Source organism: Pangasianodon hypophthalmus, chromosome 24 (genome assembly GCF_027358585.1).
Source record: "Pangasianodon hypophthalmus isolate fPanHyp1 chromosome 24, fPanHyp1.pri, whole genome shotgun sequence".
NCBI classification, from domain to species: Eukaryota; Metazoa; Chordata; class Actinopteri; order Siluriformes; family Pangasiidae; genus Pangasianodon; species Pangasianodon hypophthalmus.
In genome coordinates this window covers 4,689,422-4,717,250 of record NC_069733.1, presented here as the reverse complement: position 1 = coordinate 4,717,250, position 27,829 = coordinate 4,689,422, and the positions used below count along the sequence as shown (strand labels likewise).

Here is a 27,829-nt window from a genome sequence, read left to right as displayed (position 1 = left end):
ACCGATCAGCCATAACATTATGACCACTGACAGGTGACGTGAATAATATTGATCTCGTTACAACAGCACCTGTCAAAGGTATATATTAGGCAGCAAGTGACCAGTCGGTTCTCGAAGTTGATGTGTTGGAAACAGGAAAAATGGGCAAGCGTAAGGGTTAGTGAGACTTTGACAACGGTTCCCGGTATGCAGTAGTTAGTACCTACCAAAAGTGGTCCAAGGAAGGACAACCAGTGAACTAGCGACAGGGTCATGGGCGCCCAAGGCTCACTGATGCGCGTGGTAAGTGAAGGCTAGTCCGTCTGGTCTGATCCCACAGAAGAGCTACTGTAGCACAAATTGCTGAAAAGTTAAAGCTGGCTATGATAGAAAGGTGTCAGAACACACAGTGCATTGCAGCTTGCTGCGTATGGAGCTGTGTAGCCACAGACCTGTCAGAGTGCCCATGCTGACCCCTGTCCACTGCCAAAAGTGCCTACAATGAACAGGTGAGCATCAGAACTGGACCATGGAGCAATGGAAGAAGGTGGTTTGGTCCAATAAATCACATTTTCTTTTACATCATGTGGAAGGCCGGGTGCGTGTGCATTGTTTACCTGGGAAAGAGATGGCACCAGCATGCACTATGGGAAGAACGCAAGCTGGCAGAGGCAGTGTGATGCTCTGGGCAATGTTCTGCTGGGAAACTTTGGGTCCTGGCATTCATGTGGATGCTATTTTGACACATACCACCTACCTAAACATTGTTGCAGACCAGGTACACCCCTTCATGGCAACGGTATTCCCTAATGGAAGTGACCTCTTTCGGCAGGATAATGCTCCCTGCCACACTATAAAAATTGTTCAGGAATGGTTCGAGGAACATGACGAAGAGTTCAAGGTGTTGACTTGGCCTCCAAATTCCCCAGATCTCAATCCAATCGAACATCTGTGGGATGTGCTGGACAAAGTCCGATCCATGGAGGCCCCACCTCACAACTTACAGGACTCAAAGGATCTGCCGTTAACGTCTTTGTGCCAGATACCACAGCACACCTTCAGGGATCTAGTGGAGTCCATGCCTCGACGGGTCAGAGCTGTTTTGCCAGCAAAAGGGGGACCAACACAATATTAGGCAGGTGGTCATAATGTTATGGCTGATCGGTGTATATACATATATATATATATATATATATATATATATATATATATATATATATATATATATATATGCAATAGTTTAAATCATCAGTGAGAAAATGTTTAGTAAAACCAACGAAATATAAGACTACTTGTAGTTAATCAAGAATTTTTTCAAAGTCTACACATTTGTGTATGCGCAGGAGAGATTTATGTACAGTTCCATTAATCAAGTTCATAATATTATCATGTAGAGCAGTATTAATTTTGTTCATACCACAGTGCTTGTTTCTGATTGGTCAGGAGGTGTTGATTAATTTTCTATAACAGAGTCTCCACTTCACGTTGGGCCGCATCACACCACCTCATCACTGATTATTATTTTCCTATAACAGCAGCCCCAAAGTGTTTTATTCCTTACTTATCATATAGAGATGCCACAAACAAATGCAGTGTTTTTTCTGCCACTATCTCAACCCCATGTGATGACAGTGCTGAGGCAAAATTGCCATTCTAGTGGAGAGATTTCCCCTTTTTTTTAATCTTGATTATGGCTCCCAAAATGCCAGCCCTGCATCCATCGGCACATTCACTGACACACATTTGCAAGGTGAAACTGCACTGCATGAAGATGGAAATATTGGAGCTCAGCCACTGCTTCCATACTGCTTGTGTTTTGTAAACATTTGAAAATACAAGGACTAGAATGATTTCACATTGACAAGGATTTATTTTCTTATGGATACTAGTGTTCAACAACATCGGCCGAATGGCTTCCATGACAAATTAACCTTCATCGATTAAATATCTATAAAGTACTATCTCTTAAATTATATACTTTCAATAAAATCTGAAATAAGGTCAATTATATAATACATTACAGAATAAATAGGATCTGATTTAACAAAATACATCAGGAAAGATATACAATTAGATATTAAAAAAAAAAAAGAAATACAAGGATGAGTCGCATGAACATCTTAAAAGTACAACAAAATTGAATCAATTTTTTTCTAGAGGAATCTGGACACTCGTTGCAATTAACAATGCAAAATAAAAAATAATGTTTTCATTTGACTCACCCTCATACAAATAAAGCATTTACGGTTTTTTAATTTAAATTAAAACCTGCCTATTTATAATGCCTTCAAGACACTGGCCAGCAGAATGACATTCTGCATACAGTACATATAATGCCACAAAAATATAAATTAATACACATATACGTACAATAATCACATTATATAAACACATTATTTTCTCTTTTTTTGGCATTGATTGTCAGTTCTATCCATATACATAAACAATTTCAGTTGAGACTGACTTTCTGGCTTATCTCAGGGATGAGAGTCCCAGCTATTCTGCAGACACAAAAAAGATCTAAACCTGACCCTTAACCATAATCCTGACCCAAAGCTCTCTAACCACGAAACTGATGACTGTTGGTTGAAGTAACCTATACACCTAAGAGATTCATTTTGTCATGTACATAAGAAAGAAAGAAAGAAAGAAAGAAAGAAAGAGAGAAAGAAAGAATTGAGAAGCACGGCTATAAATATCACTCAGCTTATAATAATTCAATAAATACAGGCTGTATAAATATATCCTGCTTTCCTACGATGTGGTCAGAGTCCAAGAGCAGAAACATTACGACAGCATTGTTTCTTTTATGGCCTTCAGTAAAAAATATATCCAGCCCCAAATGTTTTGCTGCTCTCAGGAGGATGATTGTAAGATTTTTAAAAAGCTACAAATAGTATTTTAAAGCCGAGTAAATCTGACAAGCACCGTTACCACAGAGCTGCCCCTGCTTTTAACTAGAGCAGGGGTATTCAAAAAACAGCCTGCAGACCAGAAATGAATTGAAAGGGGAAAAAAGTTAGTCTTATTCCACTAGGGGGCAAAATAGAGGAATAAGTTCAGGGCCATAAAATCAGCTACTGACAAAATTTGCTAATGATGTAATTCTTCATTAGCAAGCTAACAGTTTGACGCTGTAGCCATTTCTCTTTCCAAAAGAATTCATTTAGGGGTTTCACTGCATTTGTTCCTTTGTTTTTGGTCTACTGAAGTGATTTTTTTTTTATCCAGCCCACTTGTTATTGGACTAGGTTTAATATGGATCATTACCTCAAACAGGTTTGACACATCTAAATAGAGTATATCACTGTTCTGTGAGGATGGCTTTGATTATTTTACTATTTCATATATATTATTATAGTAGTTCAAAATGGAAAAATATAAAAGCACAATACTACATAAAACACTTCGATCCTCATCCTTTCATCTAACCTTAAAGTTTAAGGGTCGTTTAGAATTTCACGCAGCTTTGAATTTTGCTTTTTCACATCTCTGTAGTATTAAAAGGAATCTGACAGCACGATATGTTTGCATGACATACAGTCACACACATAAATACGTAAATACATATACACACTCTTACACTTACATAGCACACTGGGTAGAATAGTACTCCTGGTCCTAAACGGTGCACTGAGATTCACCAGCTACTGGACTACTGCTACTGAAAACAGCACTGTCAACTCCTAATCAGTGGAAGTAGTGAGAGAGAGAGAGAGAGAGAGAGAGAGAGAGAGAGAGAGAGAGAGAGAGAGAGAGAGGAGATCTTCGCCACACAGGACAAATCCTAGAAAATACCAGACGACACAATCACAGAATCCCCACAGTTATAGTTACAGCATTGATGTAGTACTGCGCGATACTTAAGATCAAATCTAACCAGGCACAAAGACTTTTATATGACATTCTTCCACACATCTAACTAGATTAACTCGACTATTGTTCTTTATGATTTATTCACAAAGTATGAATATGCTCTTGCTAATGCGTTTGTTTTTTTCCAGTCATGCTCACAGTTTAAATTTTCTCAACATGGTTCCCTACTGTACTGTCTATATTAATTAAGCTTATGTTTACACAGTGCCTTTAAATCAGCAAGTGACATCACATTTCTTTTAGCATTGGATGTTTAAGAGAAGGGGAAGAACATGACCTCAGAATTTTCCGCCAAGGTTTGACTTTCAGACATCTACTGTAACAAGAACACTACTACAGCAAAGCAGGAACTTTGCAAGGGATGAATGACATGATCCAGTGATGCGAAATTCATGTGGGAGAGTCAGCGAGTGCACAGAAGGACCTGTATCACATTTAACAGAATCATGTTCTGCTATCTGTACATATCATGTATAATGGAAATAAATCTGGATCGACCTGCTGACATACAGCACATGATGCTTAGCTGATGAAAGAGCAGGTTCCTACACTGATAGTAAACTCCAAACATCTTGCAAATACGAGACTCAAAGGCCCCAGATGAGTCCTGACAGTTTAGTGATAGAAAATAGAAAGGATTTCCAAGAACTGGCTGATGTGTGCTACCACTAAATCACTCTTATCATTAGTGCGGGGGTCAGCAAAGGCATTTTAATCAGCAAAAGAAACCTGAAAACCTGGCAGTTTCACAGATACACAGTTTTAATTGAACTATTGTGCTTTGCTCTTCCTTCAAGTCCCCGAGTATAACCGTTCTGTTTATAGCTGATTAAAATAGGGGAAAAGACAAAGTGGAGAATGAGGTATGGCATGAATTCTGGTTACTGACAAAGACTTTAATTCAGTCCACCTTCCTAACTCCTAGGAGAGAGCTACTGTACTAAAGGCCTAACTCTGTCCTGCCACATATAAGACTCCAAGTAACAAACAATGTCACGATACAGCACAAGTACAGGTGAGAATCCTTCAGCTCCTGCGTTACATCTGCATGCCAGCTCCAGCATCTCAGTGTGCTTTTTTAGGGAACTTGTGGCTTTCCGCTGTTTTTCCCTGAGTTTGAGTCTCGATCATCTGAGGAGTCACTCGTTTTCACGGGGCTGCCACCCTTTGAGCTGGAAGCAGAATGGGATGAGCCGTGTCTGGAACGGGGTTTGTGGGAGTTTCCCTCTTGCCCGGTGGGCGTGGCGCTGCGACTACTGCTGCTGCTGCTGCCGCCCTTCTTGACCTCATCCTCAGAGGTAAAATCTGAGCTGTCAGAGGGACTGAGACCAGCTGTGCTGGACGAGGGCAGCTGAATCTGCAGAAGCATTAAAAGGGCAAATTAAAACCACCACACTAAGGTTTGTCTCTGAGGGGTTTCACTCATCCACGTTACTTTAAATGTCTAGTCAAATTGGTCAAGGTGATACAATCATTTATCAAAATGACTCAATCACTTGTTGATGTTCAGTTCTTAGTTGAATGGTGATATGACTTCAATAAAATTTATATTATTGTCATCTGAGATTATGAAACTAAATGAAGTCAACATTTCATTAAACATAATTAAAGTTTTTCTTGAATTTTTTTCAAGTAATTAGTTATACAATTTTTAAAATACACTATATGGTCATAAGTATGTGGACATCTATATGTGGTTCTTCCTCAAACTGTTACCACATAGTTGGAAGCACATAACTGTCTGGAATGTCTTTGTATGCTGCAGGGTTACAGTTTCCCTGGAACTAAGAGGCCCAAACCTGTCACAGCATGACAACATGCTCCTGTGCACAAATCGAGCTCCATGAAGACATGATGTGTTAAGGATGGAGTGGAAGAACTCGAGTGTCCTGCACAGAGCCCTGACCTCAACCCCACTGATCACCTTTGGGATGAACTGGAACACCGAATGCACCCCAGACCTCCTCACCAACATCAGCGCCTGATCTCACTAATGCTTTTGTGGCTGAATGAACACAAATCCACACAGCCACGCTCCAAAATCTAGTGGAAAGCCTTCCCAGAAGAGTGGAGCTTATTATAACAGCAAAAACGGTGGACTAAATCTGAAATGGGATGTTCAACAAGCACATACAGGTGTCATGGCCAGGTGTCCAGAAACTTTTGGCCATACAGTGTATGTGAGTGGTCCTACTGCATGTCTCTGTGGCTTAATCGAGCAAACAGCCAGAAAGACCTTCTTTTTTTTTTAACCAAAATAGGGTTTTTCTGTCTACAACATACTTTGACATTTCAACTTTAAGAAACCATAAATATATTTGACCAAAAAGATATGGAAATGTTTTTATTTATTTAGTAATGTTGCCTAGGCTATCTTCATGCAAAGATCATGTTGGATAAGAAGCTAGTGTGATTTCCTCACACAGTAGGTTTTTAGATAGCTGCCTGCATGCCATAGCGCAACAGAGTAATCAATTCAGTCTGTAATGACAAGCCGGCTGTCAGATTAGCCACAATGCTCCTGCACTGGAGTCAGAATTAAAGCTTTAATTACAATTTTCTCCTTTCTAAATTTTGAGGGTAACCAGATTTAAAATGCTGTAACTTTACTTCTGGTTGAGATACATACGGTTTTCAGAATTATATATAATTTTAAAAAAAAAAGAGTCAGAAATTTCACCATGATAGTGAGGCATCTATTCTGCATAAATAACATTTACTGATATAATGCTTTTAAATTTCTACTTGCTATACATCAACTAAACATATTCATACCTCGTTTTCTACATTTGTATAACTCATGATTACATGAGAGATTTTTAAGTAGCAGTTTCATGTTAAGTAAGAATAATTACCTGGAATGGCTCAGTAACACCCACAATAGAGTTCATATTGTTGCTATAGTAACCCAAAATGTAGTCACCAGGCTCTTTTGGTAACTCCTCCTCTGCAAAGTTAACCTGCCCACGTGGAAATTTAAAACACGATCAGTTATTGTTGTATCTTCATTCTTCACTGAAACTAAGATCTACGTCATGCGTTGGTATGTGTTTATAGTTTCATGTCTTACATGGTGCTCCTGTCTCAGGTAATCAGATTCCTCCTGTTTAGCCCAAGTGTAACCCACATAGTCTTTATGATGTTTAAATCCAACCTGGAAAAAATGGATTGCATAAAAAGCAATGCTTACAAATGCAAACATTTGTTACACTTATATTTTACTTTTCATGGTTTCTTTGTTGTATGAGAAATATATTACATTATAAAGGCATTTGGCCAATTTGCTACATCCACAGTTTACAATATAAATGCCATCATTCAATTATTATTGGTTGGCTTGTTATTAATTTTGCCTTCCCATGTGTTGTCACTGATATCCAAATAGAAAATATCTTGTTTCCCAGTTGAAGCAAGAAGAAACTCCTATTTTTACTTGTAAGCTGAAAAGGTGAAAAAATTTTCCTATTAAGACAAAGTACCTTGTAAAGTCCAATCCAGTCCCAGGAACTTCTGGAGTAATTGGGCGCCACCTTAAATTTGGCCACAGCATCACTCACTTCCCTCCATTCATCCTCTACAGTGAGCGTTACCAAAGGGATGTCCACCTTATATGGGAACTATGGAGACCAATGTACATTACAGTGATACACAGCTCTGACAGAATCAACCCCAGCTTTCCCTATCAACCTCAGCCATGGCTTTACCTGCAGGGTGAAGATGGAGGAGACGGGCTTGTGGTCGCTGACAGTGTACTCCATGTGACTGCGGTAGAAGTGCTGTGTAACTCGAGTGCCGCTGGTGAGGCCTGACTTTGAGCTACGCTTGGACACATTGCTAGCTGGAGCCATTGGCCTCATACGCCACAGAATGCGATCAGTCCATGCTGGCTTACGCTTTTTCCCACTAGGAAATAAATATGAATAATGGACTTATGAGAAGATGATTTCAGGAGAAATGACTTGCATGCATAAAAATAAAAATGGTTAATTTGCTGTTCTGCACATTTGTCTGAAGTGCTTCTTCAGAGTCGACCAAAGCAAACTCCTAAAATCCTGGAACGTTTCCTTAGATGGAAGGTTCTCTGATATTTGCAGCCTGTCCATTCAAGAAGGGGTGTGCAGATGAAAAGCAGGTTTACATGTTTTTGTTTAGGAGACTGACTTTTCCAAAACACCTACTGTAGAACTGCAAAACTAAATAATATCAAGTCAAGAATACCAGTCAAATATTGGAAATTGCAGATGTGTGGTATAGTACAGCACTAATTCAATGTAGTTTGTATAGTGGTTTTAAGAATAGATGGTAAACGCTATTGCAAAGCAGTCTGGATGTAGATTTAGATTTATTATGAGCAAGCCAGAGGTGACAGTGACAAGGAAAATCTCCCTGAGACAACATGAGGAAGAAACCTTGAGGGGAACCAGACTCAAAAGGAAAGCCATCATCCTCTTCTGGGTGATATCAGATAGTGTGGTATAAATCATTACTCTTCTACAACTGAGTACTATACAGTCAAACAGTATTTATTGTGTTGAGAGGATGTTCAGCACAAACATATTGGGAATAAGAGTCCTGGAAAGAGCACAGGACAGTGTTTATGATTACAGCAGCAGTTCTTAGAATGTGCAAGTCTACAGTATATCCAGGTGCGATTTGGGCATAAACTGATTTTGGGAAGGGCAAATTTTTCATTTCTTTCATTTTGAAACCAGGATAAACTAACCAGGGCCAGTGACACACAAGATGTACAAAGACGCATCTGTTACTAAAGAGAATTATGCAAAAATTGTGTGCTCCTGGGAGCCACAAACACAGTAAGCAAGAAGACATTGTGATAAATACAAGTTATATGAGTTTTTAAATGAGCTTCTACATTATTAAGCCTGTTGCCTAGTCCTTATACTCTTATTTCAAGTAGAACTAACCAAAAAATGAAGCCTGAGGTAGATTTCAGGCCAGACTAGAATACTTTACAACACTGAGGTTAATCAGTTCAACAGAGTTCACTGAAAAGTTAAGTCTTGCTTCATCTCTGTAGGTTTTATTTCTTTTAGCTCGCTCATAATTTGTCCTAATTTAGACAATTCAGTTACAACTGCTCAGATTTGTTAATCTGTACCTGGTATCATATGTGTTCGTTCCCACATCAAACTTGTAGGTAGGAGGGAATTTCAGAGGTCCTTCCTGAAAGCCTTCCAGTACAGTCTCAGTGTCTTTGGCCATGTTCAACTATAAGACACAAAAAATTAAACAAGGAAAAAAATGGAAACATATCCACACATGCCTCTACAGTGATATTAAGCATTTATACTGGCACTAATGAGCATAAATTGCCATAAAACATTTACCTAAATCAACAAGTGACTTTTCTTTTATGAGTTCTGTTATGAAAGTCTACTTTATGTCTTAATGCACTGCTTTTCAAGCTGTGGGCTGCGAAAGATTATATTCTTAGCCACATTTAAAAAGGATCATTATAACACAGCAGTTTCTATAGTAACAATTCACACAGGGACTTGTGTGGTAGATATTCTACATAAAAAATGTGTGTAATTGTGTGTTGAAATGGTGAAGTTTTCTGTTAAGAGACATTTTTTAGCATTTTGTAACACTCAGAGGTAAAGCTGTAATTTACACTTTCTGTCATGGGAGAATGATTGATGGCTTTGTGCTTTGCATTTTCTCTGTAACATGACAAGCTGCACAACTTATTCCTTACTTCAAATATTATGATGATGTCTATTTTTGGCAAAAAATAGGTTAATGATTATTTTCCTCAGAAAGATTCGCTTGGTTTAAGCTACTAGTTGTTGAGTGGTACAAAAAAAAAAAAAAAGTTTAGTCAAATTTAGGCTACATCCTGTGACAAGCTGATTGTGGCAGCTCTTACACAAATACATGAGGTCAGGTCTTTGTGAAGCCTGTAGGCTTTCTGTAGACCTATTTTCTGATAACCTGTACTCACACCCAGTGTTCCTAGCATAAAAAAACCCTGACCAGGATAAAGTGCTTAAATTCACTTATTTATATTTATATTTTGAATCCATGTATTTCTGTAAAGCTGCTTTGTGACAATGTCCACTGTTAAAAGTGCTATACAAATAAAATTGAATTGAATTGAATTACTGAAGATGAATTAATGAATGAATGATTATTACATTATGACTGTAATTTCACTTAAAAAAGTTGGGTCAGCTCCATCATGCTGTGGGCCACAAGCTGAAAAAGACTGTGAAGAAAGGACAAAAGTGAGCAGTTTTCATTTTTACTTGAATGTCTCTTACCTGGTCTTTTTCCCACAGAACAGAAAGTTTGTTATTATCAATAGCTGCCTTAACCACATGCATCTCCAAGTCTTCAATACGGAAGTTCAGATCCCCAAACCAGAAAACGACACTGAAAATAAGAGAATTTAAAAAGTCTAAATTTTCGTCCTCAAAAAAATTCATAAAAAAGTTTAAATAACCTTACAGACAAATCCAAATAATGTATAACAGTACGCACACTAATACTGACACTGTTAGCTTTTTTGCCAAATGTACACTGGAGAGCACAATTAAGACTGAATCATTTAACCTTTGGGCCATTTTGTGTGTGTGTGTGTGTGTGTGTGTGTGTGCGTGTGTGTATCTCACTCATGATCCAGGACTCCCATAGCGGCTTGACCTTCAAACTGTTGCTGCTGCAGAATGCTCTCAAAATCCTCCATGCGCTTCTCCGAGTTCTCCATGTGTGCTGGCAGGTGGCAGTTTAGGAAGCATATCGCGTGGCCAAACACACTCATCCGAGCACTTACTCCACCCTTATTTCCCTGGAAGGAAGAACACGAAAAGTTTACAAAGGAGAGAGTAAATAACATAAAAAGCTGTGGTAGAGACAGGAAAAACTTAGGACCTAAGTCTAAAATGACATTCACTATCACTATCTAACTTTTACATAGCAATATCACCATCAGGTTGGTGTTGTTTTAAGCAGGTAGTTCACTAAGGCAACGTATTATACAGGGTCTCTACATAAGTCCAGAACAATATAAGCCATTAAGGAATATCACACAATTATTAGCTACAACAGAGGTGGCAGATGCAGATCACATCTAATCTACGCCATGTGCTGTCTCTGGCCATGAGGAATCCAAGTGGGCAAGGTAAATTTCCATTTATCATGGCAATATAATTAATAATATTATTAATAATATTATAATTTATTAATGATGTTGAATGGGTATCACTATGACGTACCCAGATTCCCCCCAGCCCAGTGCGTGTGTTTTCAGTCTGTATGCCTCTGATAAAAGGCAGGTGGTAGTACTTCGCAAACACCAGCAGCAATACACCCTGCATTCTCTGTGATGTCGCCTGTGAACAGAAAAAAGAGAGGACTGTGTTTAGACTTGAAGCCAATTTTCATTCACTGATTGAAAAATTTCAGGTTTGCTGTATATCTTTTGCAGATATATTTGCAGAACTTCTCTTAAAATACAGTAATTCTGCCTAAGACATGACTTCCTCAAAAAAAAAATGAACAAGAATGCTCCATTAACAGTTTGCGTGACTAGAACACTGGTTTACATGATGAGTTGTACTGAAGTCAATTGTATAAAGTCAACTGTATGCAGACTGACATAATAATAACAAATATGAAGAAAAACTGCATCTCTCTACTACAGCACATATATATATATATATACATATATATACACTATATTACCAAAAGTATTCGGTCACCCATCCAAATGATCAGAATCAGGTGTCCTAATCACTTGGCCTGGCCACAGGTGTATAAAATCAAGCACTTAGGCATGCAGACTGTTTTTACAAACATTTGTGAAAGAATGGGCCGTTCTCAGGAGCTCAGTGAATTCCAGCGTGGAACTGTCATAGGATGCCACCTGTGCAACAAATCCAGTCGTGAAATTTCCTCGCTCCTAAATATTCCACAGTCAACTGTCAGCTTTATCATAACAAAATGGAAGAGTTTGGGAACAACAGCAACTCAGCCACAAAGTGGTAGGCCACGTAAACTGACGGAGAGGGGGCAGCGGATGCTGAAGCGCATAGTGCAAAGAGGTCGTCGACTTTCTTCACAGTCAATTGCTACAGAGCTCCAAACTTCATGTGACCTTCAGATTAGCCCAAGTACAGTACGCAGAGAGCTTCATGGAATGGGTTTCCATGGCCGAGCAGCTGCATCCAAGCCACACATCACCAAGTGCAATGCAAAGCGTCGGATGCAGTGGTGTAAAGCACGCCGCCACTGGACTCTAGAGCAGTGGAGACGCGTTCTCTGGAGTGATGAATCACGCTTTTCCATCTGGCAATCTGATGGACGAGTCTGGGTTTGAAGGTTGCCAGGAGAACGGTACATTTCGGACTGCATTGTGCCGAGTGTGAAATTTGGTGGAGGAGGAATTATGGTGTGGGGTTGTTTTTCAGGAGTTGGGCTTGGCCCCTTAGTTCCAGTGAAAGGAACTTTGAATGCTTCAGGATCCCAAAACATTTTGGACAATTCCATGCTCCCAACCTTGTGGGAACAGTTTGGAGCGGGCCCCTTCCTCTTCCAACATGGCTGTGCACCAGTGCACAAAGCAAGGTCCATAAAGACATGGATGACAGAGTCTGGTGTGGATGAACTTGACTGGCCTGCACAGAGTCCTGACCTGAACCCGACAGAACACCTTTGGGATGAATTAGAGCGGAGACTGAGAGCCAGGCCTTCTCGACCAACATCAGTGTGTGACCTCACCAATGCGCTTTTGGAAGAATGGTCAAAAATTCCTATAAACACACTCCTCGACCTTGTGGACAGCCTTCCCAGAAGAGTTGAAGCTGTAATAGCTGCAAAAGGTGGACCGACATCATATTGAACCCTATGGGTTAGGAATGGGATGGCACTTAAGTTCATATGTGAGTCAAGGCAGGTGACCGAATACTTTTGGTAATATAGTGTATATATACATATATATATATATACATAGACACACTGCTAACTACTTTGTGTCTTTTACTCACATCCACATCCTCCTTATCTCTTCCATCCACAGAACTTAATTCCATAAAATTTAAACGTACTTCTGTCTCAAATTAACGCAATCAGAAACAGACAGTTACAGCATCATGTCCCTCCAAGAATACAATATTAAACAAAATGCTCTCACTGTAATTCTATAAGCTAGTCCTAAATGATTAAAGCCCTAATCAGGAATTTTGGCATCATTTCTTCATGACGACAATCCACAGGTAAATTTTGTGGAAACAAAAAACTTCATCCTCCCTGACTGGCAGCTGTCGTGTGATAGGAGAGAGAAAATGGGGCAAAAAATAATAATACTGGCTACATCACAGTGTGCCACATGTGTATTCACACATAAGTAAGGTAACACACATAAGTGGTAAGTCATAAGACATAATATAATAAGTGTGTAAGATGTGTTCAAATAAGGAATGAATTAGATTAATATAAATTAATTTTAATATATTTTAGAATTTTTGATTCAACTCCAAGACTTTCTAAGTCCTTAAGGGATAAGGGATGTGAGAAATGTTTGGGGCTCTGCTACACTGGAAATGATTACAAATTGGAAACGCCTTACATTGTCATGGATCTTAGTGCTTCCCTGATTACTGACACCTGTATCCCAGACGGTTTAAACAGAGAAAAGCCAGCATCTTGCCTAGTTCTTGCTCTTATTCTAATTTTTCTAGAATTCATTAAAAAAAACATCACTCTATATTGACAGACCAGGCTTGCTTCTCTAACAGTGCTTTAGCTTGATTATATTCTTTGACCTTGACATATTTGCACTAATGCTCTAAATGTGTAGAAGTCATAGTATTAGTATTCGATTGCATCTAGCAGTAATGTTCTGTTCTCTTTGTTGTAACTTGGAAAGATATCCTCACGCTCCACATAAATTGTGCTCTGATTGCTGCCACATAGCCCTTGATCACACTAACTAAGCACTTCTACCACACAACAAATGTTTCCTTCAAATTATACTAGCACTGCCTCAGGGTCTTTTATATACAGGTTTAACTGCTTCACCTTCCAAGTGCACCTGCCTTTAATGAAGCACTCCATCCATTAGAGTCCCATTAGAGTCCCATGAGAGCAGCCAGTTAATAAGCGCCTAATAGGTCCTTGGTGCAACTTATTGTTTCTCATCCATAATATTCTTTCTTCCTTTAACTGAAATTCTGTACATTTTATTTTCTGTAGCACTAATACATAAAGAATAAAACAGGGTGGTGTGATGCCATTACCACTGAAGGTGATTATTTTCCACTAACAGTATGTCCCAAAATGTGTTATTCCTCTACCACATCAATTACATCTATCCCAACAATTACATTTTTATTTTTTATCAAGTGACATTTGGTTTGTAGTTATAGTCAATTTATAGTTACATTTGTAACTATGTTGTGGAACATCTGAAGTTCCTGTTATCACTTGCATTATAGCAGCTATAAACAGTCATTCCCTCTCTTTCTCTTGAAGTTAATAAGACAACAAAATGCAGTTTGGCATGTTACTGAGAAACTGCAAATGCCTCCATCCTGAAGATTTCCCATGTTAGAGAACTTGGTTACAGGTTTGCGTCCTTCCAACAGCACTAACTAAATGTGCAAGTTGTTACTATAAAAAGATCTTTAAAGAGTCTTGTTCTACTGGCAGATAATTTTGCTTCTTTCTAGAAATAAATGCCTCAAATGAGTAAAATTAGTGAAAAAAACATTAGCATTAAAAATAGCTTTACTAATCTTATATCTGGTTTATTGTAATCTTAACAGGAAATACTAGATAAATTTGACTATACTCAAGATGTTTTCACCTGATGACTTTTTGCAGTATTAGAAGGAATGCATTAATATAAACTTGTGATTTGCCTCACAGTCAGAACTCCTGTACTGTTAAAGAAAACTGTAACACCACCTGACCAATCAGATATGTAAATTCAACGATTGCATAAACAGTAACGTGTCAGTAAGATAAATGACAGGTGTTCATAAAATTATTCCACAATGTCATTATCTGCAAAAATGTATACACCATGCTGTCAGTGTATTACTTTATTAGATACTACTATTGTTGTACAGAACATATAAAGCTCCACATATTGCCCAGCTGTGACTATTACTTTCTCTTGTATTCCAGGCTGATTTACATAAGTAAATATGCAGCCTAAAGCCTGTTCATGCAAATGTTACCTATTTCTAGGCTATTCATAAACATGCCAGAAACGGACCATGTTTTAGAATAAGAGTCTCATCAAACTCTCTCAAATTTACATCTTGTCTAAAGGCTTGATGGTACACAAACACTACTTTGTATGAAAGTATAATTACAATGTTTGAAAAAAGCATGCGCACAGACTTGCACAGAACACACACTGAGACAAAGAAATGCTTTCTATAAAGGCAAATGAAAAGAAAAGAATTAATCAATAACTGTGTATTATCAGGTTGCGTAATTGTCCCTGCTAGAGCAATAAACTGAATTTCTTTTGGAGCATGACCATTTGGGGGAATAGATCAAAGTCCATTCCCATATTACCATATCCTCAAAGAATGTGTGCGTGTGTGCGCACACACACACACATACACACAGTCACTGATCTAAGGACTGGGATTAATACTGAAATTAGTCAAACAGAATTAACAAAACATGAATGAAAGGACATCAATCCTGTTTTAAATGTGGGATTAATCCAAAATCCAATGTTATAAACATATATCCTCTCAAATTTCCTCCCCAGCGATGACTTGAACCCATCTTGTCTTGCTTTTATATTTTGGTCAAAAAGTCATCTGTTAATGTGTAAACTTTAAATTTTAACGATTTGCAAACAGCAGTTAAGAGTCATAGCTATACAATGTAGCCAATGTGTGTGTGTGTGTGTGTGTGTGTGTGTGTGTGTGTGGGTGTGGTGCTGTTGCTGACCAACACGTATCCAAAGCGGCTGAGTGTGTCCATGCAGACTTCGCTCCACTGGTCAGTGAAAAGGACATCCTTCAGTCGTTTATTGATCATGGAGTTCACTTCCTGTAATCTGATATAAGGAACAAAGGGAGCGATAAAAGAGTTATTGAAACAGAAAAAAGTAAAGTAACAGACACTTTTTGATCACTGTAATAGTAATGATGTAACTTTAAATATATAAGTCTCACACTTAAGTACATGGTGTTACATTCTGAGCATAGCATGAGTGATTACCTTCAGGCCTTGTTGTTGACATAGATGGATTATCAAATATACTATATCCCTTATCTGCTTGTGCCAAGCACATATAAACTATAAACCATGCTGAAAGGTATAAGACACAACAGGCTACCTTATACAAGACACCGATACAATGAACCATTCATAAACTCTGTATGACTAACAAAATAGTTCATCCTCTTTATTTGCATTGTGTTTTGCACTATTTGCTTATTCAGCTTCACCAGGTTGATGCCCAAGATTAGCAAGTTCAAAATAGCTGGCAGAGCAGCTCTTACCCTACAATATACATGTCTGTGTTTCCATCGCCTACGTTCAGCCCCAACAAGGAAGTGATGTCATCTGGGGGCACGGCTGAGCCCACGTTCCATGTGATTATGTGCACTCTGATGGCAAAGTGAGAGATCAGAGTAAAAAAAAAAACAGCAAGCCATTCAACAGAACAGGAGACAATAAAGGACATCTACATAAGAGATAATTGGTGGTGTGCATGTTTGTGTGTGAGCTTCATGCATTTCCTCTATTTCAAAATTCCATCACTAGATGCCTTCAGATAATGCTCTAGAGGTGATCAAGTTTCCCTTTTGATTGTCTATAATTTTGTTCCATTATTTCCCACTGCATGTTCTCAGTCCATTAACCATAATCATTAATCAACAGCTAGAGAAGTCCTCTCATTCTCAAGCACTCATGTAGAGAGCAGGAAAGAAAGGGGGGAAGTGAGTTGTGTGCACATGGAGGAGAGGCGCAGAGAAATGGAAAGATCCATAAATATCTCCTATTATCTGCAGGGCTCCTCTGAGACACATCTTGGTTTACAGGAGGCTGATTGTACAACTAATAGTGGGATGCTGTGACTTAATGGATGTTGAAAAATAAAGGTTTAATGAGAAACACTAATATTATATTCTGTACAATATGTGTGAGCTCGTTAAATATCAGTTAAATATGAATATACAATAGACACAATGTTCTAGCAATAGTGCAACTATACAATGAGACACAATAGAAAGTTTGTTAAACGTGTAATGAAAAAATATACACCCAAAAATAAAGAATGCCAAATTTCAGTAAAAACAGGCTGTCCTATATTTCAGGCTGTCGCATATTTATCACTTTGGCACCGATATCAAGTCTATTAATGGAGGTCAAAGTGAAATGAGCAATGAAAAAAAGATATAGTAAGTGGTATTAATAAGGATAATATACTATATATATATACATATATATATATATATATATATATATATATATATATATATATATATATATATATGAAATATGGCCGAAATACTGTATGTAAGGAATAGAACACTTGGGGGCCTGCTGTTATAGGAAAATAGTCAGCAATGGAGTGGTGTGATGCGACGTGACATGAAGCGGTGTTACTGTTCATAACATCACACCCTTTTTACCAAAATTGCCAATGATTACAATGTTTTATTAAAAAGAATGATACTCCATACCCATAACCACAAAAGCCCCCATCCTAAAGACTTAAAGGAACAGCTTTACCTCTGATACAAGAGGTACAAAGTGCTGACACTGGAGACTCATTCCAAAAAAATGTTAAACATCTCATAAAAAACATCTGATCAAAGTTTTTATCTGAAAAAACCTGTTTCTGTGGAGTGTCCACAATATAAGACCCTGTGTAGGCTGTTCCTATAGAAATGATAATGTATTAGAAAGAGTGCATTCAAGTAAACCTTGCAACACCTTCTTACCAATCACACTCATGCTCTCAACAGTGCTGAGGTATAAAGAAGAATACGGAAGGCAGTGTATAATACCCATTAGATTAGATTTCAGAGCAGTTTGCCTCAGAAACGTCTAACACACATGCCATCTGAGATAGCATTAATCACACTCTCTCACTTTCAGTAACCACTTTACCTGGTCAGGGTTGCAGAGAATCCACTGGGTGTGAGGTGGGAATACACCCTGGATGGGATGCCAGTCCATGACAGTGCATCATGTACACACATTCACACACTCATTCACTAGGGACAATTTATCTTAGCCAATCCACCTGCTGGCATGTTGCTGGACGAAACCCATGGGAATGGTTAGAACATGATAGCATTAATATGCTGATTACAGTAGAATGTGGCTTGCGATTACCTGAAATCGTCGTCAGTCTGAGGCTTTGTATCAGCTGTTCCAGCTACAGAAAGCGCCCTCTGAGGGTGAACGGTGGGATCTGTGAGTAGCGGTTTGTAGGATGGTGCCTGAGGAAGCGAGGCTGCTCTCATTGAGATGTGGCTCCTTGCCGCAGAAGCATGTCCAGCCAAAGTGGATGGTCTACAGGGTTTGTCATCATGAAGCTGCTGGACTGGACCTGATGGTTGGCTCGCCTTGCTCGGAGCAGAAGAGTCGGCTTTCTCCTGGTTCAATTCAGGCAAGTCTGGGACCTCAGGCTTTGATATGTCAATGGATTCTTCTACCCGCGGGGTTCTCTGTGGCCTCTTTGGCCTAGCCGGAGCTACAGGTGGTGTGCTGGGTGCAGAAGAACGGTTCTCTGAGCTTGGAAGAAGAGCGGAGTCCTCTGTAGGGGCTTTCGGTTCTTCTGAAGATGACCAGACATCAGGATTCCTCTGGCTGTGTTGCTCCATTCTTGTCTGTAACAAAGTAATACATAGAGCTGGTACTGCTTAGGATTAGCTCAGGATCTTGATAAAGAATCAAAGTGTTTGAAACCCTACAAGTCTGAACATGACAGTATGGTGGAACCCCCCGAAATCTGCAGTTTGAAGTGAATCATCACAGCAAAGTGTATCAGTATCCTATGAAGTCATGTCTCCAGAGGAGTGACTTTTTTCTTCTCATTTTTTAATTTAACATGAATATTAAGTTGTTTGAAAGGTCTATTTCAAGACACATTAGTCATAAACTCTACAGTAAGGACATACAGAAAATACTGAATATGAAACTATGATATTTACCTTGTTTTTTTTTTTTTGTGAATTTAGAGTCTTGTTTGTGACAGTACTATTTTGCTAAATTATGTTATGTTTCCATGGAAACTAGATTGTGTGGCTTTGAAAAAAACTTTAAGTCATTTGGCCAATGTCATGGTAAGGATGTGTCAATGTGGGACATTTATGGAAAAAAAAAAAACAAAAAAAAGATTGTGACAGGTCAGCAACAATAAATATTCAAACATTTCTATTTATCATTTATGCAATGCAGTTTAAATGGAAAGCATTTAATTTTATAATTTAGTAATTACTTTTTATGCATTTTAATTCATAATTGCTTGAGCAAAACTGCCATTTTCACATAAAATATGCTTCATAAATTGAAAGAGCTAATTACATTTAGCATTAATTTTGTAAGTCAAAATAAACTGACACTAATAATATATTTTCTGGGCTTTGTGCACATTCTTGTTTACATTCATCCAAAAGATCTTCCCTCATCTCTAGAAGAAGAACATCTTTCTCTTTATCTTGAATCAGAGAGGCTCCAGGGGTTAAAAAACACTTCTCCTAAGCACACAAATTCTTACCAAGCAATATTATAGCATACACTACTAGTGTACTAGCGTATTAGGGCCTACGTTCAGCAGGAGCTGGAACATTCCCACCAAGTCTTTAAGGTCTGGTGTTTGGGAGCACTTCGGTTTCCTGGTAAATTCGAACACTGACGGCCAGTGAGTGGTAGACACATTACAGTGATATACATGTGTACCACACACCCGGTGCTAATACTGTAAACATACAGCACACACACACACACACAGCAACCTCTCTGGCAGCCTTTCATCGCAGATTCAATCCGGGCTAAAGAACTCACTGTGGCGAATGAAAAGTGGTGGAGAACAGAGGATTCAAAAACACAACTAGGGCTGCAGAGAGCTAGGTGACTATAGCCGTATTTGGATTGGATTAGTTCATCAGGTTTTTTTTTACACATCTTCTCAGTGATAAAACTCTCAGATCCGGACAGCAATAAAATTACCAAAGTTGGACTAAGTTTCTAGCTGGTTGTATTTTCTACAAACCCAGATATTTTGCGTCACATGGTCACATGATCAAGTTCCAGTCACTACATGGCGTCCAATCGGACTAATTTGAAAATACAATAAAACTATAATTAAAAAGTTTACAAGAAGCACCGTTTTTCCTTTCGCAACTCGGGAAGTGGTTAATATTTGGGGAAGGGTCACTGATACACACACTATCAGATTAAATATGACTAGTAGCAGCAGTCAAACATCTTTTTTTCCCCCAATGCAAGTATCAGATGTTTGCACTGAAAATCAGGGACATGTGCATCCAGATGGGACTAAAATTATCTGAGTTAGGAGAAAAACTGAGGCAATTCGGCCTGTAATTTTTTCAGAGGAGGATGGAGAAAAACAACAACATGGTCGATCCTGATGGAAATAAAATTACAGAGGAGCACCTGTAAAATAAGAAATAACCCCAGGACCCTTTTATAAGGATGAAAATGTATCGTATCAAGACACCACCATATCATATTGTATCGAATTTTAATTTGTGTATCGTTGCATCCCTAATAGGTAAATATATTGCACTGTGTTTTCCAATACATTACAAAAGAAGATGCATTTAGATCAAATCAGGAATCAGTAACCTATGGCTAAATGTATTAAATTTGAGAGAGGTCGTGAAGAAGGATAATGAAGGGATGATGAACGGATGATGAAGAAGGGATGATGAACTGAAAAAAAAGTCTAACTAGCATGGCAGTGTTTTATAGTATGTATAGGAAATCACTAATTCTGCTTAGAATAACGGCAAGCTAAAGACAGTATTTTGTAACACAAAAATGCTTATAAATGTCATTTCACACCCTGAATATCACTAATCCTGTGTGAGGGGATGTAGGGAAAGTAATAGAAATATTTAAAAGATGTAGTTTAAGAGGTCTACAATTAAGTAGTATTGGGATGTTTCCCCTCTATTCATTTACTTTAACCAAAGGACTATACAGAACTGTGTGATCTAATGGAACATTACATGAAAAATTAATGGAAACTGGACGACTAATGGAGAGATTACAGAGATTTTAATTTTCCTCATTCAACAACACATATAAAAGTTAGAATACAATGCCACTGTTCACAATCTCTCAGGCCCCAGCAAACAAAACCCAGCAGTTACAGTGATTGCCATGAAAAACCCACAAAACTTCCATCTCTTTTGTGACATTCAATTATTCCACAACTCTGACAGGCCAGGAGCTGCTGTCCACACAGATAATGGCGGAAGTGAATGACCCTCAACAATACCCAACATCAAGCCCACATAGGGCTAAATTCAGCTTGCAGTTATTTATGGATGTTACGCATGCTTGATGCTAATGGCTTAAAGCTGCTTTATGACACAACACAACAAGGAGCAGATGAATACTAATTCAGTACAGCAAATTCCACAAACAGAAACAAACATAATAGACATAACAAAAGACAAAAGCTCCACTGAGAAACAATTCACTATACAGTTTATAACGTTAGAGTAAGTGAGATAAGATGTCATACCTCCAGCCATTCCTTCACCCACACCCTACTATCAGCACTCAGTCGACACCCTGCTAACCACCAGCACATAAACATCAGCAAATGTGGGCTTATTTATACTCAGCCTCAGACGCGAAGTCTTACCATACCAGTCTGAGCCTTCTCTGATTACTGTTTGTTGGTAAACTAGGCTATACTTTAACCTAGATTCTGCTTACCTTTGATAACTTGCTGTGTTCAGACCAACGCCTGACTGACCTTGTCTTTACGTCTGACTGTGCTAATAAATACTCTCGAAACTTTACCTTCACACTGAAATTCCACCCTGAAGATGTCAAACCAATCATAATGCAACAAATCTATCTGTGTTGGCTGCTCAAGGGAACATATTAGACAGAAGTGGCCACCTTGAGCACGACTATGGAACAATTTATTACACCTCCTATACTGACATATGCACATGTACAACACTGCCCCAACACTGAGACACCAGAGAGTCCCTTTACTCAGCACAATATCACGCTCCACAAACTAGCAGCAAACAGAACAGTTAAAAACCCTAAACGACTTCAAACTCTCAAGCCAGCTCTAACCTGGAAACTCCTGAGTTAGAATTTTTCACAGTATTAATCGATTATTTAAAAACACACAAGCCAGCAGTTAAATTTAAAGGAAAAATTTATTACAAAATCTTTCCACAAAGACTCTTCGCACATCCATGTATATCTAGCAAACAAACAAAAGGAAACAAAAAGTTTAAATCCCCTGATTATTCTTTTTTTTAGAAAGATGTTTTGAGAATGACTCTTCCATAAAATCTCTTATATTGGGCCTCATTTATCAATCTTTTAATAAGGTTGTGTGTAACTGTTTGCATAAGCCAAACCAAACAAAAATTTCCTGCTGGATTTTCGGAAGTTTCGGAAACATGGATTTGTATAGAACATGGATTTTTTTTCATACTTGCGTGTGTATGTAGATAAGGGCATCTCCTTAATGCTGCAAAACTAATAAAAATAAACTCGACAGTATCTTTCATATGAGTGCATTACTCCATGCAATGTTGATGTTGATCAAGGTGAGGTTTATATTAGTTAGTCTTCTTATGCGTAAATTTACACACCCACTTGAGCACGAGCAGGATACGAAGGTTTTTCTGAATTTACAGGATTTTTCATGAATATCAAATTTCTTGTGTAAATGCTCATATGAACAATTTATGAATAAATCCATTCGTATACAGCTTGAGAATTGAGGCCCAATATCAGTATTTATCATAAAAGAGAAAAAGAGTGGCTGCAAGGAAAGGCGGAAAAAAAACAACTTGTTGCTGGCAGCAGAGGTACCACTGTAATGTGTTTAACAGTGTAACAGTAGCAGATGTTAGAGGGTAAAGGATTAAGGTAAAAAAAAAAAGTGAAAAACGTTTTGTATGCAGTCTTCTATCGTGTCTTTCTTCTTTTTGGCTTCTTTTAACCCACTTCAAGTTATTGGAAGCAAATAGCTGTTAATAAATGCTACACACTTCACCATCACCCCCTGTTGAGTCATCTCTTTTTTTTCTCAGGGTCAGACATTTTTTTTCAGCAGGATGTGTTTAATCTAGCTGAACAAACAGCTCATCATTTTCTCCAGTATGCTCATACTGAACATCCTTTCAACTCAAGGTACTGCTTGACTATATTGTATAAAGATGTAGAAGAGTAATGATTTATAATCGCACTATCCGGTGTCACCCAGAAGAGGATGGGTTCCTTTTTGAGTCTGGTTCCTCTCAATGTTTCTTCCTCATGTCATCTCAGAGAGTTTTTCCTTGCCACTGTTGCATCTGACTTGCTCTTTAGGGATCTAAATCTACATCCATTTCTTAAATACATGTATTATTTAAAATGGTACGCAGATAAAATTGAATTGAATGGAATCAGACCTTATCAGTCAATCATACCAATGACATTATATCATATGATGAAATGGATTCAATAGAGCCAACCCATTTTTTTAAAAGGGATCAGAGTCTAACCTCCACTTATCATCCATGAACTAAAGATGAAGTGGAAAGAATTAACCAGGGTTTTTTTTTGTGGTTTCTTAGCGACAGGAGGTGCAGACAAAGTAAATGATCTCTGTGCCGGTCAGGGGCTAAGTGTGCACAAAACTCCCTCCACTGCTCATCCACTGGCATGGACTGACACTCTTTCATTGTATCCTCAGCCTTCAGCCCTTTTTTTGTTCCCAGAGGATCTGAAACTGTCCTTGAGCAGGGATCTTAACAGTTAACTGCTCCAGGGGGTCTGAACCCAACTTCCAGCCAAGCAGGAACATATGAAGAAGCATACTTTGCAGGTATTGACGATTTCTGGAAGAGCAAACGTGCACAGATCTCACAGACAGAAGCTCTGTATGATATTGATCTCCTCATCCTAATCATTCTTATTAGCCAAATTACAGTTGCCATCTCATTACTGCATTTTAGCTAATTTATGGTCAACTGCAAAATGTTGGTACGTCAGCACTCCCTGATGAACTCCTGCAATCATGAGGGCTGCATCCTGTACTCAGAACACTGGGAAGGTTCAATACAAAACACTAAATTCCATCACCACACCCAATCCACCAAACATCTCAACATCAAGCTTAACAATATGAGCAAATGTCACCTGCACTATGAGCTACTAAAACACTTTATAAATCCTTCTGTAAAACACATAAAAGGTGGACTATGTCACTTTTCATCTGCACTGACAGTGTGCCAGAAGCCACAGTGGTGACCTTTGCCCAGAAGGAGTGATAGCTTTTTTTTCACAAGTCGTACACTAATTGTAGTCAGTTCCTATGTAGCTGAGTCTCACCTGTCAGTCAACAGTTCAGTGAACACATGAAGCCAGCCACTTTTCAAAATGCTGCTCATACATCATAGAGAAGCTGAACTCGCTTAGAGGAGAGCATTAACTGCTGCTGTCTGTATACATGATCTCACAGATGGTCCTGATGTCTAGTCTCTCTCTAATCCACAGGGGACAGAAATACCATCCTATTTACCCAGAAAGCAGTGCTTATTTTGTGCTCCTAGGCTCCTGGCTATGGATGTCATTGGTGTTGTCAGAAATCTGATAACAGTTCTTGATTGTTTTGACACAGTCGCACATCATTAAACCCATACACACACGCTCATTCTGCTTCAAAATTTCACATACTGTCAGTATTCCCTGAGTGCAAAACACACCAATTCACTGTCTATAGCTTCTCCCCTTTTACAAATACATACACACAAATAAGTAATGTAAAATCTATCAGATTTTTTTCACTGTTTAGCTGATGGCATGTGCTGTATAATGTCTCTCTGACAGGTCCTTGAACTAGCTGCCTGTGACATTAAGCTGTTTCATGCATGATGGCCACTGTCAGGCACACAGCTGCTTGCATCTCTTAAGTGCACATCTTTCTAAATAGCACAGGCTACATTAGACTAAAGGACACAAATGAGCAGGCAAGGGGGAAAAAATAGAAAATACATCCTGATTAATAATGTAGTGATGTCTCTTTATCTTCATTCTGAATATAATGAAATCATAGCATGACATTCCTTGGCCTATCTGTCTAATGTTTTTAAGTGTCTGTCTGACCATCAGCATTTTTTCTGCGAGTTCATAAGATTCAAGAGTTAATGATAGACAATATTATAAAATGAAATTCTAATTAGATTTTAATGACATTATACGTATAAGACATTAGACGACAAGACACGCCACATGCCAACTAGAAAAATGTGGATTAAATCTCATCGACTGGTACACACTAAGCTGCATGGCTAATGAAAATTGCTCCTGCTGATTATGTCCTGAGCAGTGTATTGCTTACTTGCTTGAATCTCAGAGATGCTGAGACTGCAGGCCTGGAAAAATTAGACCTGCTTAATGAGATCAGCATGGGTAAATCAGAGGTGTGCATTATATTTAAACTCTCCAGACTATCAGAGTGAATACAGTCTTCATGCTACACTATGCTCCACACACACACACACACACACACACCAGCAAAATGACCTTCAGGAGTTTTCCATGTCTCTTATTTTTAGAGCAGGGCTCAAAGGCACAGATTGTCAAATTCTTTTGTTGCCTGAACACACAAGCTGCCTTTTTCCTAGACTGCAATGAAGTACAACAAATTCTAGGAAGTGAATCACTTCATTTTGTTGGTCTTGTACTTCTGTACATAGTGACTGTAGTGACTGGACTATAGACACTGATGTGAATGGCTGGAGACGACTGTGTGCTTATTGGAGGTGAAAAAAAAAACAGAAATATTTCCATAGAATTCATTACATGCTGCAATAATAACGATGTCGCATATAAACATTATTCCCACATATGGTGATATATCATGTTCTTGGAATACGTATCAAGTTAAAAAAAACATGGAGAATGGAAAAATCATGTGCATATTGTTTCTGATAAACCATTTTCCTAGAGGACAATCCAAACAGAGGAATACTCACATTTCTCTTGCTGTGTCATGCCTTTTAATGTCATCAGCTCTAAAAATGCAAACTTGTAAGCAGATACCATGATACTGTGATACTCAGTGATACTCAGTGATGCACAGTTATACCCAGTGATACTCAGTGATGCCCAGTGATATCCAGTGATACCCAGTGATACCCAGTGATGCACAGTGAAACTCAGTGATGCCCAGTGATACCCAGTGATGCACAGTGATGCACAGTGATACCCAGTGATGCACAGTGATGCACAGTGATACTCAGTGATACACAGTGATGCACAGTGATGCTCAGTGATGCCCAGTGATACTCAGTGATGCACAGTGATGCACAGTGATGCTCAGTGATGCCCAGTGATACTCAGTGATGCCCAGTGATACACAGTGATGCACAGTGATGCACAGTGATGCTCAGTGATACTCAGTGATACTCAGTGATGCACAGTGATGCACAGTGATGCACAGTAATGCTCAGTGATGCCCAGTGATACTCAGTGATGCACAGTGATGCACAGTGATACACAGTGATGCCCAGTGATACACAGTGATACACAGTGATGCACAGTGATAGAGTTATTGAGGAAAATTTTTCCTGCTTTTCCACCTCAGTGTCAGTGCTTCCTCCTGGTCAGTGACAGCAGGAGCAGTGTTAAGTGTGACAGGCTATAATCTGTGTGTCTATTGAGCCTAAATACAAAAGATGTACAGATGTAGTGCAGTTCACCTTCGCTCTTGTTGTATAGGTTACATATACGAAACCAGCACGTGCAGTGAGAATTAAAAGTGTGTTATTTGTCATGGTGTTGGGAGATTTCTGGGTGCAGCAAAACATGCAATAGCAAACCAGATTAACATCTAGCATATTTGTTTATAATCTAGCATGTTTGTTTATAAAGCATGTTTGTTTATAAAGCTTACTTCTTTCGAACAGCTGAGCAGACCTGAGTGCTGGAATCAAGCCTGTTTTCTTACCGGTTTCCGTCACGGGGTAGGATGTAGGATGACAAGCAATAGTCCACAGTGCAAGCTGTATCCTTGTAGACTAGTTGCAAGAAAAAAAAAATCCTATTTAACAATCATTAAAATCGCCTGATTCAGTTGCAATTCTGCAAATGATCGAGCGCGAGCGCTGAGAAGGAAACAGTGCAGTTAAAGAGACATTGCTGTCAACCTGCCGCTTCCTTTTCTATTATACATTAATGCATCTGAGTTCTAAAAAATCAGAAGAGCCTGAAATCACATGAAGACATGAGGCTCTGCAGTGTGAAAAGCCGGAATACGGAGGCGCGTGAACGCTCCACCTGAGTCCTTCAGCAGCGCGCGGAAGAAAAACCGCACCGCCTTCTCACGCGCTCCGCTTTACAGCGCGCGCTCCGTACTGCTGCTGCTTGTTCCTACAGTGTGGCAGGCTCTCGGGCCCAGAACGCGTGGGAACGCGCGCGTGAACACGCAATTCTCCTCAGCTACACGCTCAGATACTGAAGACTTTCCATACTACAGACCGAGCCTCGGCTCTCCGTCAGAGATGTTATCAGCGCTCACGTCACGTCACGCTCACCGTCTGGTCACGTGGTACAGCTACAGACGCGCCGCTAATCAAATCGCACATTCCAGAGGATGTGGCATGAAAAGCAGGTCCTTTGTATATTCGCCCAAAACCAGCTTAAACATAGCAAAGGCATTTATAGCAAGTCAGTATAGCAAAGACATGTGCTGTTATTTACTGCAAGCCTTGGTGTAACTGCAGGATCTCATCTGAATCAGAAATGAAGG

At 38.9% G+C, this 27,829-nt stretch overlaps 1 protein-coding gene across 3 annotated transcripts; it reads right to left on the bottom strand.

The window, feature by feature from the left end:
• Window positions 1-1,829: 1,829 nt before the first annotated feature.
• On the bottom strand, window positions 1,830-27,829 carry inpp5jb (inositol polyphosphate-5-phosphatase Jb). Of its 3 annotated transcripts, none has more exons than XM_026939900.3 (13): window positions 26,975-27,829; window positions 18,196-18,692; window positions 16,350-16,457; window positions 15,793-15,901; window positions 11,094-11,210; window positions 10,491-10,666; window positions 10,140-10,251; window positions 8,975-9,084; window positions 7,560-7,758; window positions 7,335-7,472; window positions 6,926-7,009; window positions 6,711-6,815; window positions 1,830-5,212 (listed from the first exon to the last, which is right to left on the bottom strand). In XM_026939900.3, exons 2-13 carry the CDS (start codon window positions 18,684-18,686, stop codon window positions 4,934-4,936), a joined length of 2,028 nt encoding a protein of 675 aa, XP_026795701.1. In that variant the 5' UTR covers window positions 18,687-18,692; window positions 26,975-27,829; the 3' UTR covers window positions 1,830-4,933. The 3 variants fall into 3 exon arrangements, with proteins under 3 accessions (XP_026795701.1, XP_026795702.1, XP_026795700.1); XM_026939901.3 differs by having other exon boundaries at window positions 27,029-27,829; XM_026939899.3 differs by lacking the exon at window positions 26,975-27,829 and adding an exon at window positions 21,581-26,951.